A 21426-nucleotide genomic window follows, 5' to 3' on the forward strand; every position below is an offset into this window, starting at 1 on the left:
CGAGTCTGATGAATGTATTAGATGGCATAAAACAACAAGATGAACCCCAAAAACAATGGGGCAGGTTTTTATTGGTTGGACGTCCCTCCGAACCGTTACTTGTGTGTGGCCAAAATGAATTTTTATTCGGAATAAATTTTATCCCCTCATATTGAAATATAATGAACTCCAATGGACGGAGTGGATCGTATGAAAAGTTTAATTGGACCCCACAGTGTCCCGGTACGGTACCGGTACCATAGGACCGCACGTCCTCTATAAAACCCGATATCTATTCAAGTATGCATTTCTTTCAGGAATACAGCAAAGAAAGTCGTGGGGTTGGCAAACAGAGGATCCGGGCTCATTCTCGGGTCTTTTTCATCTTTCCTTCCTTCTCTTGTTATTTACAAAATTCCTATTTTGCCCTTGTTCTCCAAGAAAACCCTGTTTATATAGAAAATTATAAATTTCCCATTTTACCTCTTCCTTTGATCCTTTCTGATAAGAACGCTGACAGTTTCATGTGATTTTCAACCATGAAATCCTGTTGGAGAATTCTAGCCAGTCGCAGAAATTCGGCGCTTTCCGGATTCCCATTCCCAAAATGCCCCTCTTCCACTGTCGCTAATTCTGGAAATCATGGGTTGAAATCGCTTCCCAAGCGGCGATCCGGCCGATATCCGCCTCGTGTCTTCGGTTTCGGCCGCTTGATTAATCCAAACCCAACCCCTTTTCGCTCGTCCGATTCGAATTGGGGCCAATCTAGGGTTTTTTTGGGCGGTTCTAGTTTTGGTAGAGAAACGGGTGTTTTTGTAGTTTCGCGTGTCGTGTCTGACGTCAGGCATCTTTCGACATCCGTCGAGGCTAATGTTGGCGGTGAGAAGAGCTTTGAGCGGATGCATGTTCAAGGAATGGGCGTGAAGCCCCTCGTTGTTGAGAGGATCCGAAGCGATGAGAGTGGCTTAGATTTAGATGTCGATAGATCGGAGGGTATAGATGAGGCGGACGTGGGTCTCTCTAACAAGAAATTGGAGGGTATAGGTGAGGTGAATGTGGGTCCATGCCACAAGCAGGAGGTGTCGGGGGGTGAGTGGGAGGCGTGGAATTTGCTCCGCAGAGCAGTTGTGAATTACTGCGGGAATCCGGTGGGAACCGTTGCAGCGAATGACCCGTCTGAGATGCAACAGTTGAACTATGATCAGGTTTTCATTCGGGATTTTGTGCCGTCGGCACTTGCCTTTTTGCTCAAAGGAGAGGGCGAGATTGTGAGGAATTTTCTTCTACATACATTGCAATTGCAGGTGATTTTCTACCTTCTTTTTTGTACTATGAATTGCCACTATTTCAATTTTGGTAATAATTTTTTATTTTACCTATCAATCCAAAGAAAAATTCGATTTGCCCATTCTGGGTTAGTTGCAGATTTCCGTTTCGATCGTGCTATTGACATTTCTGAGTTTGTTCAGAGTTGGGATGCCAATCGGGCTGGGGCTCGCCCGAGCAAAAATCAATTTTTTGAATAGGGCCAGCTGCAGGACAAGCCGGGCCAAAACCAACCTTGGTCTGGCCCATGAAGTTCAAAATCCAGGCCAAAACCAACCTAAGCCTGGCCTGTTGATGGCAATAGTTGGGAATGTACGATGACTTGGCAGAGGATAATGTATCATATTCATGCGCACATCCAGCATATGCATGGCGTGCATGTAATGAGGTCTCAATTGTGGGCCTTGATGTAGATGTGCTGTAGCCTGTAGTGCGAAAGCCACATTTGTCAGATGATCTTACCTGCTCGATTGGTGACCATAACATGTGAGTTTGTGAAGAGAAGTGGTCAGTGATCTGAATTTAATGGAAGATGATCATTACTTGGATGTTTAGGATCTTCTCATTAGTGTGATCTTTTGGGCTATGCCTCATTAATAGTGGGTCCTACAATTTGGACAGGCTGGATTGTGTTCATGCATGTCACATGTGTGGTGGATGTCTCGTGTTGCCAGAGTTTTGTACAATCCCTCTTAAGTTATTGATTGCAGTATTGTCTTTAAGTGTTATTTTGAATGTGTGTTAGTATGCGCATTGCATGATATCTTTCAAAAAAAAAACAAAAATAGCATTGCATGATTTCCTTTATATGGATTGGTCTGCGAGTCGTGCATTTGATTGCCATTTATGCATATAGTATTCATCTGTATATATTCATGAATAGTGCAATGATCAAAAGTTAAGACTCAGCTTCACTTTTTTAATTTGAAGGACTATGGACCCAATAGGCAGGTTGGCAGCCATACTGGTTGATTCAGCTGAGTTTTTTGGACATTATTCTGACCTGTTTGGTTGCCACTTAAAATGAGTTTGTCTCATTTTAGTATTCTGCAATTATGTAGTAGATGTGTGTGAGGATTGACATTAGTCTTGATAACCCATAATTTATAAAAACTATGATCTCTAATACTTAATTACCATGAACTAAAATGAAATGAAAATCATTTTTAAGTGGCAACTGAACAGGGCCTTACAGTGTCAGGATTACACGTACTATGATATTGTAGTTTTTGTGTACTGAGTATAGACACAATTGTAATATGAACTGGACAATTATAACATGAACATTATATGGCAGATGACATGAACATTCTCTGTTATCTGTTTGGAGCTGTTTGGATCAGTGGAAATAAACATGAAGATAGTGGCAGATAACAATTATAACATGAACATTGTATGGCAGATGACATGAACATTCTCTGTTATCTGTTATGGGCTGTTTGGATCAGTGGGAATAAGAAAAAAGTTAACTGAGGAAAGGGAATTGATTCCCTCTTATGTAACAGTTCCTCACATTTGAAATACACAAGAGGGTGAGGAAATCAATTTCCTTTTCGTCAGAAAATGGCCATTTCATTTTCGTCTGTCAGACCTAAAGAAAAGGAAACCTTTTCATTTTCCACAATTTTCCTCAGATGTGATGTTTTCCAATCCACAGCTACCCTTTGATTTCCACCAATCCAAACAGTTCCTTAGACTCTATCGTGGACATGTTTCCCGTGTTGGTGTTCAACACTTGAAATTGAGGACCGTGGCAAACTCGACAGAGGACAAGCCTGCATGTATATAGAATGCTAGTGAAAGACTTATTGTGAGATAGAGAAGTGTATCTACATAAATATGCAAGAACCTTTCAAGTGGCTCATAAAAATTGCTAAAATAGAGGACTTTAATATATATATATATATATATATATATATGATGTGGGACATGAAATTTAAATATGATGTGCAAGATTTTCAGGCTTTAGATTACACTAGTTTAGAAACAATTACACGAAATTCCATATCCTACACAAAAGTTTAAGCACTCAATCAAGGGAGATCTATGCAGGCCCAGGCCTACACAAGCTAGGGCTGGATCAATCAAAATTATAGACCAAACAATAATTAGAGAAGAGTAAATTCATCCACACATGCACAGAAATAATTTCCCAATCTAAGGGATTCACGGATTTCAATTCGGGGAACTCTAAGGTTAAAGAAAGGGCATAAAATTGGGAATTTGAATAATTTAGGGTTAGGTTTAGGGATTTTGGGTAAAAGAAGAGTGAAAAGGAGGAAAGAAACGAACCAGAGAAGCACCGCACGCATGGACAGCAGTGATGGCCCAGACGCACGAGCGTGTGATCCCGCCGTCACATGTGTGGGGCCCACGAATTAGAAAAAGGCCAGCTTGGCCCTGGTCAGCCAAGGGTGGAGCACAAAACTCCCAAGTTTCGCGACGATCCGATGATCGGTCTGTGTGTGGTGCTCCGCCGAAGTTTCAGCCCCCCTACAGGGTTCGAGTACCCATATGTGGTGAAATCCCACTACGGCATGTGTTAAAAAAGAAAAAGAAAAAAGCTAAACTTATTCTTATGTTTTCCTTTCATCCAAGTCTATAGTGTTTTATGAACAGGTAGGATGGCCGATAAACATTACGGCCCAGCCCGTACAAAGTTTTCAATGATGAGTATCGTTATCAGCTCTGCTTCCTGTGGTGTGGTTCACTTGAGCTTAAGATCTGACTCATTTTTGGGTTTATAGACTATAATGATCTGGAAACATAAATGAACAACATGGATATAACCATACGTTAGGGTGGGCCCTACAAAGCCCCTGCCTGGTTTACATTAGAGACGCTTTTCACAAGGTTTAGATAAAGATGATGATGGTGATGAATTGGAAAGAGGGTTTCACATTGTACCTGAGGCTATGAGAATTTGTGCTAGATTCCGAAAATATGCTATAGAGAGAAAAACGGCTGTAATAGAGGGTGGATTTGAAGCCTAGACGACTTTAGGAAGAGTTGAATATAGAAGGTATGAGATGGGGCGATTTGGGATAGGTGTGGTTTCGCACCACCGTAGTCAGCCCTTCGAGGAAGGGAGGGTTTCACACCTAATTGGATTTCCACAACTCAGAAATTTAGAGGAGTAGAAAAAAACTGCAGAAATTTTAGTAATCTTCAATGAGAAAAAAGACTACAAGGGGTGCCTATTTATAATAAAACCCTATACCCAAAAACTCGCGCCATGTGCGCAACCTATTACTTGGAAACGAAGTAATAGAAAATAACAACTAATCAAAGCAATGTAAACCATCCATGATATTTCTAATAACAATAATAAGCAAAACCCAAAGTAATAGATTGATTAGAATAATGGTCCACGATTATGAGAACCTATGATGAGATTCACATGACTATCGGGTCCACTCCAACGAACCAAAACGCAGTCCTCTAACTAGGAGACCCTCTCTGGACGTCGTCATCGATCCAGATCGATGGTGAGGCGGTCCTTGCGTACGTGCGTAGGGAGGCGTGCGTGTGCCCGTGATGTCCACATCATCTTTCCCCGGTTGCGAAGATTTCACCAGTGGCGAAACAAAACTCCTGAACCGCTCCAAGATGTCAGGATCAAGTTTCTGAAGCTCCTCCTCAGTGAGCCACGTACTGTCTGAAGCTGGGCGTGACTTCCACTTAACCAGGTACTTCTGAAACCCGCCGTCCAACGTTGATACTATCTGATGGTCTAGAATATCCTCTATTTCCTCTCTGGGTGTGGGAAGAGTAGGTATGAGAGGTAGAGGTTGAGAAGAAGGGTCAAGAAGAGGCCATGGATCAAGGGACAGGTCTGGGGAATCGGGATGGTTGGGCAAAGGGCCGAACAAAGTATCAGTGGTCTCCTGAAAAGTAACTAGATCCTCCACATTGAATGTTGAACTAATTCCCATGGAAGGTGGAAGATCTACCATATACGCATTGAGACCGTTTCGTTTTATAATTTTCAAGGGTCCAGCGCTACGTGCGTGTAATTTACTAATGCCCCCTTGAGGATACTGATCGGTCTTAATGCGGATCATCACAGAGTCCACTACATTGAATTCATTGAAACGTTTATGCTGGTTTGTATAAAATTCGTAATGTTCATTACTAGTAGTAATCTTTTTCTTGATTTCTTGATGCAGTGAATGACTGTGATGCACAAATGACTCTGCAGACTCGATGGCTTATGAGACAGTGACATTAGGGACAAGATCAATAGGCTTCATAGGCTTATAACCAGTAACGACTTCAAAAGGACTTAGACCTATGGACCTATTGATAGAACTATTGAACGCAAACTCGGCTATAGGTAGTACGGTGTCTCACGTCCTGGTGTGCTCCCCTACTAAACATCCTGAGCAAACTCCCTAGGCTCCTATTGACCACCTTAGTCTGACCATCGGTCTGAGGGTGGTAGGCAGAAGAAAATTGGAGCCTAGTATTCATCATGTGTCGTAGTGTCTTCCAAAAGTAACTCATGAATCGCACATCACTGTCAGACATTATGGTTTTTGGTAACCCATGCAGTTTGATGGCCTCACTAAAGAACAGCTTGACAACATGGGATGCGTCGGAGGTCTTAGAACAAGGAATGGAGTGGGCCATTTTAGAAAAACAGTCCACGAAAACAAATATGGAATCATGTTTCCGAATAGTCTTGGGGAGTCCGAGCATGAAGTCCATATTGATGTCCTGCCAAAGGATGAATGGAACTGATAAAGGTGTATATAATCCTGTATTTTGCTTTTTTTGCTTTCCCAGTTGACAAGTACGACATTACCTTATAATTTTGGCCACGTCTCGCGTTATGCTTGGGCAATGAAACCTATCCTCCACTAGGGCAATGGTCTTATCTTGATCGAAATAACCCGCAACCCCTCTTGAATGTAACTCCTAAACAAGAAAATCGCGAAGGGAGGTGCGAGGTATGCACAAGCGGTCGCTCCTAAACAAATATCCGTCTAAAATCAAGTACTCACTGCTAGCTCCTGACGGACTCTCTAACAACGATGCGTACACAACTCTAAAATCTGGACACTCATAATAATCTTCTTTGATGCGCTCGAGGCTCATGACTTCGACACTCATGGAATTGAGTAACGCGACTCGATGACTCAACGCGTCGGCAGACTTATTCTCTACATCGGCCTTGCGCTTGAGCACAAAAGTGTACTCTTGAAGGAATTGTACCCACTTGACGTGCCTAGAGTTTAATTTCTTCTGAGAGTTCAGATATCTCAAGCCTCGTGATCTGAGAATAAGACGAATTCTTGCGGCAATAGGTAATGACGCCAATGACGCAGTGATTGCACTACTGCATAGAATTCTTTGTCATAGGTGGAATATTTTTGTTTCACCTCATTCGGTTTCTCACTAAAAAAGGCAACAGGGTGCCCTTGCCCTTCCTGACTAAGTACTCCTATGCCGACTCCTGACGCGTCACATGCGACTTTGAAAGTTTTTAAAAAATTCGAAAGTCACGTGACTGGAGCTTCAGTCATCTTGACCTTTTTCTCCTTGAAGGCCTTCGAGGCTGCCTTTGTCCATTGAAACTCTCCATTTTTTACGCAATCCGTGATAGGAGCCATAATGGAACTGAAGCCTCGAATGAACCATCTATAGAAGGTGGTTAAGCTGTGAAAGCTGCGCGCCTCATGAATATTGCGGGGTTCAGGCCAATTGACGATGGCCTTGACCTTCTCGGGATCCGCCGATACGCCCTCAGCTGACACAACAAAACCTAAGAAGATAGCACTATTAGACAAAAATGCACACTTCTTTCGGTTGACATACAATTTCTTGGCTCTAAGGATCCCACAAACCTGCCTCAAATGGTTGAAGTGTTGTTCCTTGGTCTTGCTATAAATCAAGATATCATCAAAGTATACGACCAGGAACTTCCCCATGAAGGGCCTCAACACTTGGGTCATCATACGCATGAAAGTGCTTGGGGCGTTAGTCAGCCCAAAAGGCACAACTAGCCACTCGTATAGCCCATCATTCGTCTTGAAGGCTGTCTTCCACTCATCACCAGGGTGTACACGAATTTGGTAATAACCACTTTTGAGGTCAATTTTCGAGAAGATAGTAGCATTGGCCATCACATCCAACATGTCATCAAGACACGGTATGAGAAACTGATACTTGACTGTGATTTTGTTGATGGCCCTACTATTAATACACATCCTCCATGTGCCATCCTTCTTAGGTGTAAGAAGGGCGGGCACGGCACACGGGCTCATGCTCTCTCGAATGAAACCCTTTTATAGGAGCTCATCAATCTTCTCTTTAACTCTGCATGCTCCTATAGGACTCTATATGGGGGAAACGATACAATACTACTCAATTTCCAGCAACCTATCTGCCCAAAGGATCTGTCAACAGAAAATCCAGTAAAGAGATATGCAGATTTTCTTGTAGCAGAAAATTCAGCTGCTTATATAAGGAATTATGGACCTCTAAACAGCTCTATATGATGATACTTGATGCATAGTGGACACGAATAAACTAAAATCTAAACATGCAATACATTCCCCTATAAAAACCTTGTGCCTTGATACCAAATTTGATGCAGAACATGAAATTTAAATATGATGTGCAAGATTTTCAGGCTTTAGATCACACTAGTTCAGAAACAATTACATAAAATTCCATATCCTACACAAAAGTTCAAGCACTCAATCAAGGGGAATCTATGCAGGCCCAGACATACACAAGTTAGGGTTGGATCAATCAAAATTATAGACCAAACAATAATCAGAGAAGGGTAAATTCATCTACACATGCACAGAAATAATTTTCCAATCCAAGGGATTCACAGATTTTAATTCAGAGAACCTAAGGTTGAAGAACTGGCATAAAATTGGGGATTTGAATAATTTAGGGTTAGGTTTAGGGATTTTGGGTGAAAGAAGAGTGAAAGGGAGGAGAGTCGAACCAGAGAAGCACAGCACGCATGGACAACAGTGATGGCCCAAACGCACATGCGTGTGATCCCGCCCGCACGTGTGTGGGGCCTATGAATCAGAAAAAATGCCAGCTTAGCCCTGATCGGCCAGGGGTGGAGCACAAAACCTCCAAGTTTCGCGACGATCTGACGATCGGTCTGTGCGTGGTGCTCCGTCGAAGTTTTAGCCTCCCTGCAGGGCCAGATTCCGAAAAACCGCTCTAGAGAGAAGAACAACTGCAATAGAGGATGAATTTGAAGCGTAGATGGCTGTAGGAAGAGGTGAATATGGAAGGTATGAGATGGGGCGATTTGGGATAGGTGTGGCTTCGCACCACGGTAGTTAGCCCTTCGAGGAAAGGAGGGTTTCACACCCAATTGGATTTTCACAACTCAGAAATTTAGAGTAGGAAAAAAACCGTAGAAATTTTAGTAATCTTCGATGAGAAAAAAGACTACAAGGGGTGCCTGTTTATAATAAAACCCTATACCCCAAAACTGGGGCTATGTGTGTAACCTATTACTTGGAGACGAAGTAATAAAAAATAACAACTAATCAAAGCAATCTAAACCGTCCATGATATTTCCAATAACAATAATAAGCAAAACTCAAAGTACTATATTAATTAGAATAATGGGTCACGATCATGAGAACTCATGCTGGGATTCATATGATTATCGGGTCCACTCCAACGAACCAAAACGCAGACCTCTAACTAGGAAGCCCTCCCTAGACGTCGTCATCGATCCAGATCGATGGTGGGGCCCTCCTCCTCCTTGCATACGTGCGTAGGGGGGCCATGATGTCCCCGTGTATATATATATATATATATATATATATATAGAGAGAGAGAGAGAGAGAGAGAGAGAGAGAGAGAGTCTTCTCTTGGCTCAGTGGTAGACATTGTGTGTCTCATCTTTGAGGTCAAGGGTTCCAAAACCCAAGCGTGCATGGGGTGGTAGTGTGTGTGTGTGTGTGTTTCTCCCCTTAAAAAAAAAAGACTCAAAGACATCTAATGCTTCTCCTAATAACTTAATTTTCAATGCTAAAATAAACCCTCGAGTTTCAAATTAAAGGATTTCTTATCAAGGATTGAATTTTGTGAGCTATGTGATGTCTTTCACCCTTGTATGAAGGTGGCAAGTGGCAACTATTTTTTTCCTTTTTATAATTTTAAACCTTTTTATTCCACCATTTAATTTTTAGAAGAATGCCATTCAGTGAGTTTATTTATTTTTCACAATTCTGAAATGTTTGTGCAGAGTTGGGAAAAAACCGTCGATTGCTACAGCCCGGGGCAAGGATTGATGCCGGCTAGTTTCAAAGTTAGAACTGTGCCTCTTGATGGCAGCAATGAGGCATTCGAGGAAGTTTTGGATCCTGATTTTGGCGAATCAGCCATTGGTCGTGTTGCACCCGTTGATTCCGGTAATGATAATGTAATTTTGTATTCAGTGCAATCTGTGATTATTCAGCAATGTGCATTTGCATGTGGGTGGCTCTGATCATATTGGATTGTGTTAGCTGAATTGATTTCCTTTCAAGCAGGAGATGAGACTAAGCAAATTGGAAAAGGCAACCCTTTTTTACATGTTTCACCCTTCCACATGGGACATTTTGGATAAACCAAGCAATCACTTCTTTTGATAGCATTTTCGGATAAAAAGTCCAAAAAAGTTGGGATGCCCATTCCAAACAGGTCTCCTTAGCAGGATGTTTTTGTATTTACGACACGAATTATATGATCTTTAATGGGAGGATATGTATCACATCCTTGGGCCTTGTACAACTGGAACTAATGGTTCGGGTATCCAGACTGTTGAACTGATGGGCCCTACCTTTGATGGACCTGCTCCAAGAATCTCTCTGAGAAATCAATCCTAGCAATCAATTCTTTGGCTCTTTTTTGTTTTCCATTTAATGTGTCCCAGTGTTGCATTATTGTCTTAATTATCTATTTGCTGGACACCAATTAAAAGGTTAGGATTTCGGATCCGGGTTGTTTTTGTGGCATTGTCCATCAGTATCAGTGTCCATCAGATCAACGGAATGGATCACCAAACCATGATCCTCAACTGTAGATACTCAACCTGAGGATATGATGCATACCTCTAGTTGAGGGTCATCTGATTCCTTTTCTAGACAATCCTTGATTCTATTTCTATGTTGAACTTGAAAGTGCCGACTCATACATTTACTGTTCCAGGGTTATGGTGGATTATCTTGTTGAGAGCTTATGGAAAGATAACTGGTGATTATGCGTTACAAGAAAGGGTGGATGTCCAAACAGGCATAAAACTTGTGTTGAACTTATGCTTGTCTGATGGGTTTGACATGTTTCCTTCCCTGTTAGTGACTGATGGTTCCTGCATGATAGACCGACGGATGGGCATCCACGGACACCCTCTCGAGATCCAAGTAAGTTGACTTTTGATGGAATAAATTATTTCTAACTAGACCTTTCTACATGTCCACTTCCTGGTCGTTGGTCCTGCAACTTTTAACTAGTTTTTTGTTTACCATCTAAGAAGTGGATATATTATTAACCAATCTTAAAAGGATTGTAGACCTTATCTAGAACCATATTGAATGCTTTATACATTCATTTCTCATCATTTACTCGTGTAGGATTTCAATCCTCATTATTAGGGCCTGTTTGGGTAGCGTGAATCCTAAACTTGGAAATTGGGAAAACAGTGGAAACGATGAAAGGGCTAGTAATAGGGCTGTCAATAGGCTGGGTTAGGGCCGGGCCAAGCTTTGTTCAAGCTTGGCCCACATTGTGCAACATAGGCCTGAGTCCGGTTCAGACCTGTGACGGGCCAAAATAGTCCAGCTTGACAAGCCTAGCCCGTAATATCTATGTTGGACCCGAGCCTGAGTGTTTCTCAGAGGGAGAGAGGGGGGGTAAACTTGTTTAGTGCTCATTGTTGTAATGGCCACAAGGCCGTGTGGGTTTGGTCCAACTTAGTTATCGAGTCAATGGGATCTCGATACCCAAATCGCAAAAGTTACACACACACACACACACACACTCACGAGAACAATAGAAGAGGGAGAGAACTCTATTGATATCAAGGTTCTCTTACCAAAAACTTTAAGAAAACTTACACTTGGTAAAATATTTAAATGACTTTCTCTTAAACTTTAAGAAAACTCACACTTGGTAAAATATTCAAATGACTAACTCTTAGGTCATAAATGAATCTTTAATTGAAATCCCCCCAACTAAGAGATTGATTTTAAACCAATCATAATTTATTTCAAACCAATTTAATTTTTCTTAATATGGTAAAAGCTTAATATTAAAAAGCAAACATGGAAAGTAATTATTATCTCTAAAACCAACCCTTATCTTTAATCATATCAATCACATCTTCAAATCAGGCCCCCATATCTTCCAAAATATTAAATTACAGTTCTTGATTTAGGCCCCCAAATCCGTAAATAATTAGCCAAAAAATCAGCACATGTTGGGCTCTACGGTGGGCTATGGGCCTACGTCTTGTTGGGTCCTATGGTGGGCCTAGTTGGGTTGCGGGCCTGCATCAATTTTCCCCGGCTTTGAAAGCACTTGTCTTTGAGTTGGAAATCAGTTTCAACCTTTAGATTTGTAATATTGTTACGATGAATCGTGTTCTTCTTTGGTGGAAGTTGATAGTGTAACCATAAGCATTGGCTTGGCACAACCTTTGTTGGAGTCAACTGTAAATGATGTCTTTTTCGCCTGCGCTTTTGTGGGTACCAACTTGTTTGTTGTAACTTTAAAGTTCTTTGTGGATCTTGAAACATCTGTCCCATTTTTCGTGCCATAATAATCTTTTGCAAATATGTTTCAATCTGAGTATTGAGACCAACTTGAATGCGTATCAGTGTGACTATCAATATCATTGGATCCATCAATTAATCCATTGCTAAATTCAAGTGTAGGTCCAATGTTAATGCATCGATCACTTGAGATGTCAACTTTTCCTTTGACTTCGTGGATCTTTGTCATTTTCGGAATTTCTACTTTAATTTCCGATTCTCTGTCATCTTCCAACAACTGAAAGATTTGACCATTGGTGTTTTCATAAACCATGGCATCCCGTTGTTGGTTAGGACCTTGGCGGGGAGCTCCCTTTACATGTCCACGTGCTCCAACTTTGGTCTCCAGATTCCCTCTATGTCGGAACTCTCTCCCACTTGATTAGTGAGATTGCCTACCGTATGCGTGAGTTGATCTACTCGCTCTGTGAGTGTGCGGATTAATCTAGTTAACTACGCAAACTCTTCTTGTGTCACCCCCAAGGTATTCAAAATCAGTTACATAACAGTGACAGTTGTAATGTTACGTGTTACGGGGCCGAAACAGCTGTTATAGAAAAAAACTAGCCATAATGATAACGTAAAGGTCCATAACGGCCCTATAATGGTCCAAAAATATTTTAAAAAATAAATAAAGGTCGTAATAACCGTTATGACCCGTATCATAACGGTAACGGCGGTGGCCGTTATGGCCACTGTTTGCATTATGGAACACCTTGGTCACTCCCTTCGAATGGCTTCGAAGATGATGTAGAATCGAAAATCTTGAAAGATGACCTGCTCTGATACCAAAATGGTGCAATCCAATTATCAAGTCAATGAGATCTCGATACCCAAATTGCAAAAAAAAAAAAAAACTTTATTGATATCAACATTCTCTTTTAAAAACTTTACGAGAACTCATGCTTAGAAAAATATTTGAATGACCAACTCTTACACCACCACCACTTTTATAAATCTGAAATGAATCTTTAATTGAAATCCACCCAAGTAAGAGATTGATTATATATCAATTATAATTTATTTCAAACCAATCTAATCTTCTTAATATGGTAAAAGCCCAATAATAAAAAAGCAAACATGGAAAGTAATCATATCTTTAAAACCAACCCATATCTTTAATCATATCAACCACGTCTTCAAATCAGTCTCCCATATCTCCCCAAAATAATAAATTACAATCTTTAATATATGCCTTCAAATCTATAAATAATTAACCAAAAAATTAGCACATGTTGGGCTCTACGGTTGGCTGTGGGCCTATGTCTTATTAGGCCCTACAATAGGCCTAGGTTGGCCGTGAGCCTAGCCTAGGTTCGCGGCTTGCATCATGGTTGGTCTAGAGAGGCCGCATGCGTTGGTCTAGTTGTTTGGTATTTATAAGGTGAGAATGGCGTTAGATTTGAGGCAGATACTGGCGAAAATCCAGTAGTTTGGCCAAAGCAATGATTGGAGGTAGTTAGGAAGAGATCAGAGCTTGAAAGATGAGAGAGGAAGATTTTGGAGCTTGGAAGATTAGAGAGAGAGAGAGAGAGAGAGAGAGAGAGAGAGAGAGAGAGAGAGAGAGAGGCTTAGGTGGGCCCCACCATAATGTTTATGTGAAATCCACCTCGACCACCACGTGCGTTGCCCCATTTTAGGCCCAAGGCCCAGATATCAACCCCATCCATGATTCATATGGACCATACGATTAGAAATAGTGTATAGGAAAATACTCACACTCCAAACTGTTGCCCTTGGTATGGCCCACCTGAATCACATGTGCCTGATTTTTGGGCCCCGTGCCTAAATTTTTGTGGCATCTAATGGTTGGAGTGGATTTCATACAATCATTATGGTGGGCCCTTTAAAAATCAATGGTAGACATCTTTCTTCCAATTGTTTCCTTTAGTGTAGTCCACATGAATTACAAGTAAGTCTGATACACACGCGCGTGTGCCTAATGTGGATTATACGTAACGGCCAGAGTGGATCTCACATACGCATCGCGTGGGCCCGTCAAAAATCAATGATGGGCATCCCATATAATTCGGTTTATTAATATATGGGTGGAAGTCTCTGTTTTTTGAAACAATTGGGAGTTGGACGCCACCCTTGATTTTTTATGGCCCCCATTGTGATGTGTATTTAAAATCCACTCCGACCGTTAGATGTGTAATCCCACAATAGTCCCAAGTACAAAAAATCAGGCTGACCTGTGATTCATATGGACCACATCAAATGAAACAATTGGGAGAGAGATGTCCGCCCTTGATTTTTACAAGGCCCACCATGATGATCATATGAAATCTGCTCCAACCATTAGATGCCACATTAAAATTTAGGGATGGATCTAAAAGGCCCGTACGTGATTCATATGGGCTACACTAAAGGAAACAATTTGGAGGGTGAAGGTTGCCCTTTACACTTGCCAATTGTGTGGTCCACATGAATCATGGAAGGGGCTGATTTTTACGCCTTGGGTCTAACATGGGGTGTTGCAACTAGTGGTTGGTGTGGGTTTCACATAATTACTACGGTGGGCCCCGTCCATCATTCTGTCCGTTAAGAAACTCATTGAAAACCTTCTCTTTTTTTTTTTTTTGAAGAAGGTATCGAATGTAAATTATTATATTTTCTAATTCACTTACCCTTGCAAACCGTAATGGGCTGAGCCAGGTTGATGGCCTGTTATGCGCCATCTAAGCATGACCAAATTGAGAAGCAGAACTGAATTTTAAGCTTGAGCACGGTGAGGTAGGCCAGGCCCGAAAGCTCAGTCAATTGACAACCCTGGCCCGTTGTTTGTTTTTCAGGTAAATTTCTGTGGAATTAAAAGGTCAATGGTCAACAGCGAGAGGCATTTCAAATTACCGTGGAAATGGCCATTGATTAGCTGTTTAAGATGAAATCAATTTACTCATATTTTCTGAGGAAAAGTTCAAACGTGACAGTCAATTTCCACATCTACTTCTTACAACTGAAATAATGAAAACAACATATCTGTGGGAATGAAATTGATTTCCACATTACCAAACAGTCCCCTGAAAAAAAATTAAAATTGTCTTCTACTCAGTGAGGGGGGAAAGACAAGGAAACAAATGTTGATCCAAGACAATGATGTACTGTGCCCCAAAAGTAGGTGATATTGTCGTTATTGATAAGATCCACTTTCCAAGCTTCATAGGCTATCAAATCGATGGCCAAATCGCTTAGCAGCCTAAACTCAACAGGTAAAGTCAGATGGTTGAGATCATCTGATCATTGTGATTGTTAGGCTATGCTCCACAACTCAGGCCCACAGTTTGGATTGTCTGAATAGCCGTAACCATATATGTCAGTGGGTGAGTCACCGCCATTTTGAAATGGCACTGGAAGAACGCCTAGTTCAACCCCTTGGTAAGACGTTTCACGGAAAAAGTGGGGATTGAACACCCACTATTGAAACATTCATGGGGCCACAAAAGTTTTGTGAGAAATCCACCTCGTCCATCCTTTTTGCCACCTCATTTTAAGATGTGCGAGGAAAATGAGGCGAATCCAAAGTTCAAGAGGGCCACACGACAGGAAACTGTGGTGATTGAAGGCCCACTGTTGAAACATTCGTGAGGCCACAGAAGTTTTGGATCAGGCTAATATTCTGTGCTTTCAGTTTATCCAAGCGAGAATGACCTTATGAACAGTTTGGATGGCATATAAATATCACAGTGCACCCTAGAAAGGTTTCAACAGTATAGGCATTTCCCTTCTCGCTGTTTCCTGTCATGTGGCCCACTTGAGTTTTGGATCCGTCTCATGTTTGGTCTCAGGTCCTGAAATGAGGTGGCAAACAGATGGACAGGGTGGATTTCTCACAAGCATCATGGTGGGCCCCACCTGTGGTCAGGGGTCGGGGATCACAGGCAATCCATATTCGGGTGGTGACTGCGGTTGGTGGGCTTTCAATTTCAACTGCAGTGATCTTGAGTTTGATAACTGTGGTAAAGTGTGGGCAATTTTGTCAACACGAAAATACAAAAAGGCTTTCATATAGGTAACTAGTGGCAGGAGTTTTCATGTCTAAAGGTAATAACTTTGGGCAGTGTTTTGGAAATAGTTTTAAAGGAGGTTTTTGGTCCATAGCCCAAAAGGCAGGCGACCATATGGAAATTCCAAAAAAAAAAAGACACTACACCGTTTAAGTTTGAACCTCCTGGATTCAATCTACATTGCTCAAGATTACTTCTTCTTCGTTCGTTGTGTCTGAATGGATGGCTAAGATTATATTTCATCAAATGTGGTGATAGATAATTACTCTGATCACCACATTTGCGGGCATTTATACACCGTAATGATGATCAAGGTCCGCATAAATGCTTCTTTGATCACAGTTGGTTCCTCCGTGGAAGGTTTCTTTTGGTTCAAGGATTATTTCTTTTGCTCATTCTGAAGAACTTGGGAGAATGATTTATGGTTCTGTACTCTCATATGTTAGTCATCAAGCACTTAAATCTCCCAACAAGTTGCACGTGTACAATATTCGAACATTCATATAGTTTCTTGGTCCTGTTTGTCATTTCCTTCGTTACTTTCAGTTTGCATCTTCTTTCAGTGTTTATCATTTCTCTATCATCGTTTTGTTTCCCATCTGGCTGACAAGTTCCATTTCACAGGCGCTATTCTACTCAGCTTTACGATGCTCCCTTGAAATTATCACTGTCAATGATGGGTCCAAGAATCTGGTGCGGGCCATCATTAACAGACTCAACGCATTGTCATTCCACATCAGGGAGTACTATTGGGTGGATATGAGGAAGATTAATGAGATATACCGCTACAAAACAGAAGAATACTCTAATGATGCTATTAACAAGTTCAATATTTATCCTGAGCAAATACCTGCCTGGCTGGGGGATTGGATTCCTGATAGAGGTGGTTACCTCATTGGCAATCTTCAGCCAGCTCACATGGATTTTAGGTTCTTCTCACTCGGCAATATATGGTCGGTAGTTTCGTCTTTGGCTACTCCAAGACAATCCGAGGATATTCTAAATTTAATTGAAGCCAAATGGGATGATCTTGTTGGAATGATGCCTCTCAAAATATGTTATCCTGCGTTGGAATTTGAGGAGTGGCGGATAATTACTGGCAGTGACCCAAAGAACACGTAAGTCTTTTTTCCTTTACCAGACTGCATGAACTTTGTGATGATGTTTCTTTTTAGGAATTATAAAGTACTGTGTATGCAGAATTCCATACATGTGAGGACTGAGGACCATGGTTCGGCAATGAAACCATTGATCTTATGCAACCCTCCATGGATGGGGGAATGCATGGAAATCTTGTAGATTGGGAGATCATTATTTCTGACCACTAGATATTTTGCTGTTTTTCCATTGAATGTGGATTGTCACTGTATTTTCTTCTTGACGGTTTCTTGAGAATTCATGTTTCAAATCTTGCTGTTGGTGAAAAAGGATTCATTGAGAAATGATGATGATGAGCCATTTGTAGGCCACCTATCAAATACATTCTGCAAAGAAAAATGCTGTAGCATCATTTGGGTTTGTTTTGGATGGGGTATCGAATTGGATTGCAATTACTGGTCTAATGTGGTGGACATAATTCCATGGAATTTATAGTGAAGGTAGGGGCCAGGGTTGCAACTTGGGTTGGGCTAAACCCAAACTAGGTCAGGTTAGGTTGGGCTTGGGCTGAAAATCCCGGGTTGAGATCTCGGGCAACCTGATCCAATCCGAACCCAACTTTATATGCGTTACATTTGCATGAATTATGACTCACATACATGATATAAACATAAAATCATGGCCTGCATGGAAAATAGGGTTCATATTGGGACTGTCCATGCTATGGACTCTGTGATATATATTCATGATCAGAACCATCCATTCATGGAATAGGGTTGATGACTTGAATAACTTCGGTCCAACATGCCGAGTTTTTTAATCATTTCTTTAATTTTACTTGTTTATGAACGTGATTGTAAACTTTATTTTACTAGTGTTATTTCTGGAGTTACAACTTTCAACTGTTACTTTAATCGTGTTTTTTGATAGTTAAATGTTTGATTATATGCGTTAATTAACTACTAGGTGGTGTTAACCTGGTCGAACCCGATCCCAACTCAAATTGAGTATTGAATACCTTGGGTTGGTTTAGGATTGGGTCAAGCTTTGGGCCAACTCTTCTTGGGGTTGGGTTGGGCTTGAGTTGAACCTCAACCCACAACCTGACCTGCCTGAGTTGCACCCTTTGTAGGGCACCAAATTGCAGTTATGTTTCTTCCCTAAACTTAAATGTTCGCACTCTGATTGTGCATTAAAAAATAACCAAGAAGTATGCCTCTTGCAGCCCTTGGTCATATCACAATGGAGGATCATGGCCCACGCTGCTATGGCAGGTACGGTTGGATTCATCTTTGATTGTATTTGTAAGTGGCCTGTTTTATCAAGCACGAGTTTATCTGATCATTTGCTTTTGCTTGATGCATTTCAGTTCACCTTAGCGTGCATGAAGATGGGCAGGCCCGGTTTAGCCAGAAAGGCAATCGACACGGCTGAGAAGAGGCTTGTGCAAGACAAGTGGCCCGAGTACTATGACTCCCGAATGGGCAGATTTGTCGGGAAGCAAGCGCGTCTTTATCAGACATGGACGATCGCTGGATATCTAACGTCCAAATTGCTCCTGGAGAATCCAGAGAAGGCAGCGGTGCTGTCATTTGAAGAGGATACTGAGCTTCTTGCGGAATGCATCTGTGCAACAATGAAAACCGCGCGGAAGAGATGTTCTCGTCTCGCCGCCAGATCACAGGTTCTCGTATAGAAGCGCCGACCGCCTGCTGACCAAAGCAGGGTATATCATCAACACTGTACAGAAATGAATAAAAGGAAGTGAAATTAGAACAAGGAGAAGATCATTTTCTACTTGAAAATGAAAGGGGATTCATATTGGTGAGGAATGCTAATTGAACCCCTTGTGCAGAATCTGTGCCATTCATCATCACACGAGTCCCACCCGATGGGTTGCCTGGCCTAGTTTTTCAGACCACAGTATGTTCTCTGATTGGGACTTCGTGAAGGACAGAACGGATACTATCCAGGTGTGCCATGTTGGCATGTATGGAGCACTCGTGTTTGGTTTTTACAGTTGCACTTGCCAATATCATACCTCTTGAAGGAATGAAATGAAACCCTTAAGAACGTCCATTTTCCTGGCCCCACTGTATATTTATGTATTTTTATTTTAGCTAACAGTCACCACAGACGGGAAATGGCAGCATGTGGGTGAGGGTCTCACAGGCTTAGCTACAGTACACAACATAGCATGCCTTTTTTCTTTCATGGTATTTTTTTTAAATTTGTCATTTTAAAATTATTTGTAACAATGACTACAGTGAAATGGATCAAGAAGGTTTCTTGTTGTTGTTGTACTTGGAAGTTCCTTTGCTTAGCCAGCGGGCATTTGGTGGCCCACTTAGGTTGCATACGAGCTTTCCATCAGGGGGGCGTGCTCTTCAGTTCTTCTGGCCTCAAAATCAGGCTGTTTCTCTCCTCAGGTGGGCCAATGTAGAAAACAAATGTTACTTTTTTGCTTTAGCCGTCTGTTGGTTTTAGCTGTCTGTTGGTTTTATACATTGTGGCCCACTGGGTAGAGTTGGGCACAGGACAAGTGGACTAGGCAGACTTGACTCGTTCAGACCTGAACTGAGTGGGTGAGTCGATCTGAACCGAGTAGACTTCGCCCAATCCGAACTCAAACCAAGTCGAGACAGGGTCACCCAGTAACTTGACTTGACCTGAAATCTGACTCGGTACTGACTCGACTTGACTTGGGTTTGGAGAGATAGAGAGAGACCATCCACACCCGACCTGACCTCTCTTTGGAGCCCAACAGCCACCCACCATCACCAGACTCTGTCTGGGTTAGTCGAGGGTAGACCTGGACTAGGATTGGGTCAAGCATGCTGGACTTGGTACTGAGACGGGTCGAGTTTGAGTCAGGTCAACTCTAACTTGGTCTGTTTTGACTCGATGCCCAGCTCTACCACTGGGGTAATCATGGTTTCTAGACCTGGCGGCTTGCATCAACTCATTCAGTCATTGCATTGGCCCAACTTGGCCGAGTCAGGCTGGCTCAGAAGGTGATTCATGGTATTGAAATGGATGGGCAGACTAATCGTCTCAGACCCGTCAATGCCGTAAAACCATGGGACAATTGATCAACTTGGATGGAGCATTCCAGCAGCGAAAGGGAAAATAGGTCCACTCATCAGGTGGGCCATGCACATCCGTTGACTCAGACCATTGGATGTACATTGAGCTAGGGGTGGCAATTGGCCGAGCTGCCCAACCCAGTCCTAGTAACCTGGCCCTAAACGGCTAGTGCCCCCGAGGACTGAGCTAGGGTTTAAATCTAGGCCTGCTGTTCGGGCCAGGCTGGAGCCGGGCTAATGAGGAATAGCCCTTCTGTGGTTTTCATCCCAAGCTGACGGGCCTCGGTCTAATTTGTGAAGGCCTGACTTATAAAGAGGCTGGACCAATTCCAGACCTTTCCTAGCGGTTTTTTTTTTTTTTTTAAGGAATGAAAAAGAAAAAATCAATTCAAGGCCTGACCTGGACCATTGAAGCTTGTGGGCCCCGCTTCTGAAAAAGGAAAAGCCAGAGTATAGAGTATGTGTGTGTCCTTGGGTCGAGGATCATATTATTAGGTTTGATCATTCTCTATTTTGACTAAAGGAAAGAAATGGGGTCTGTGAGTGACCTGAAAAGCCTTGAAACATGCAATTTTTTGTCAACAAAAATGTACATGTACGAGCTGGAGTTGGGCTTCCTCCTTTTAGCTATTGAAACCATTCACGTGGTGGGCCTCATCACAGGGCTGGTCCTAACTGTTCTTTCACGACCACACGCGCCTCTTAAAATCCTACCGCTGGTATATAAATAACTGTGTTGTAACCCATCCAGGGCAGGTGTCAATTGGTAAACGGTCTGGATCTTGCAACTGTGCCACGTATGCAGAGGGGGAGAGAGAGAGAGTTCTTGATGACTAAGTTCCATTTACTACTAAAAAAAAAGGGGCATGGCTCCCTCAGACAGCAGGTCTAGACCATTCATCTAGTGGGTCACATGTAGATGTATTGACTCGGACAGTTTATGGGCGACGGTCCAAAAATCCTGGACGGCTCTTAACCATCTGATATAAAGCCTAAAAACAGATGGCGAAGATCATTTACAGGAAGTATATCTCCAAAAATGGATTACTTATCACTCTAAAGAGTAAGAAATCCCATCATCTTATAAAAGAAGAAGGACAACTTACCATTGATTGGTGTGATTTTCATATGAAATCCCATAAATGTGTT

The 21426-nt window shown here is 42.0% G+C and overlaps 1 protein-coding gene across 2 annotated transcripts; it reads left to right on the forward strand.

Annotated features, from left to right (window-relative positions):
* Positions 1-309: 309 nt before the first annotated feature.
* LOC131224846 (alkaline/neutral invertase A, mitochondrial-like) lies at positions 310-19490 on the forward strand. 2 transcript variants are annotated; one of them, XM_058220268.1, is made up of 6 exons: positions 312-1283; positions 9542-9707; positions 10486-10697; positions 16718-17211; positions 18417-18465; positions 18561-19490. In XM_058220268.1, exons 1-6 carry the CDS (start codon positions 519-521, stop codon positions 18885-18887), a joined length of 2013 nt encoding a protein of 670 aa, XP_058076251.1. In that variant the 5' UTR covers positions 312-518; the 3' UTR covers positions 18888-19490. The 2 variants fall into 2 exon arrangements, with proteins under 2 accessions (XP_058076252.1, XP_058076251.1); XM_058220269.1 differs by lacking the exon at positions 18417-18465 and having other exon boundaries at positions 310-1283; positions 18561-18704.
* Positions 19491-21426: the final 1936 nt, after the last annotated feature.

Source organism: Magnolia sinica, chromosome 14 (genome assembly GCF_029962835.1).
Source record: "Magnolia sinica isolate HGM2019 chromosome 14, MsV1, whole genome shotgun sequence".
In the NCBI taxonomy this organism is placed as follows: domain Eukaryota; kingdom Viridiplantae; phylum Streptophyta; class Magnoliopsida; order Magnoliales; family Magnoliaceae; genus Magnolia; species Magnolia sinica.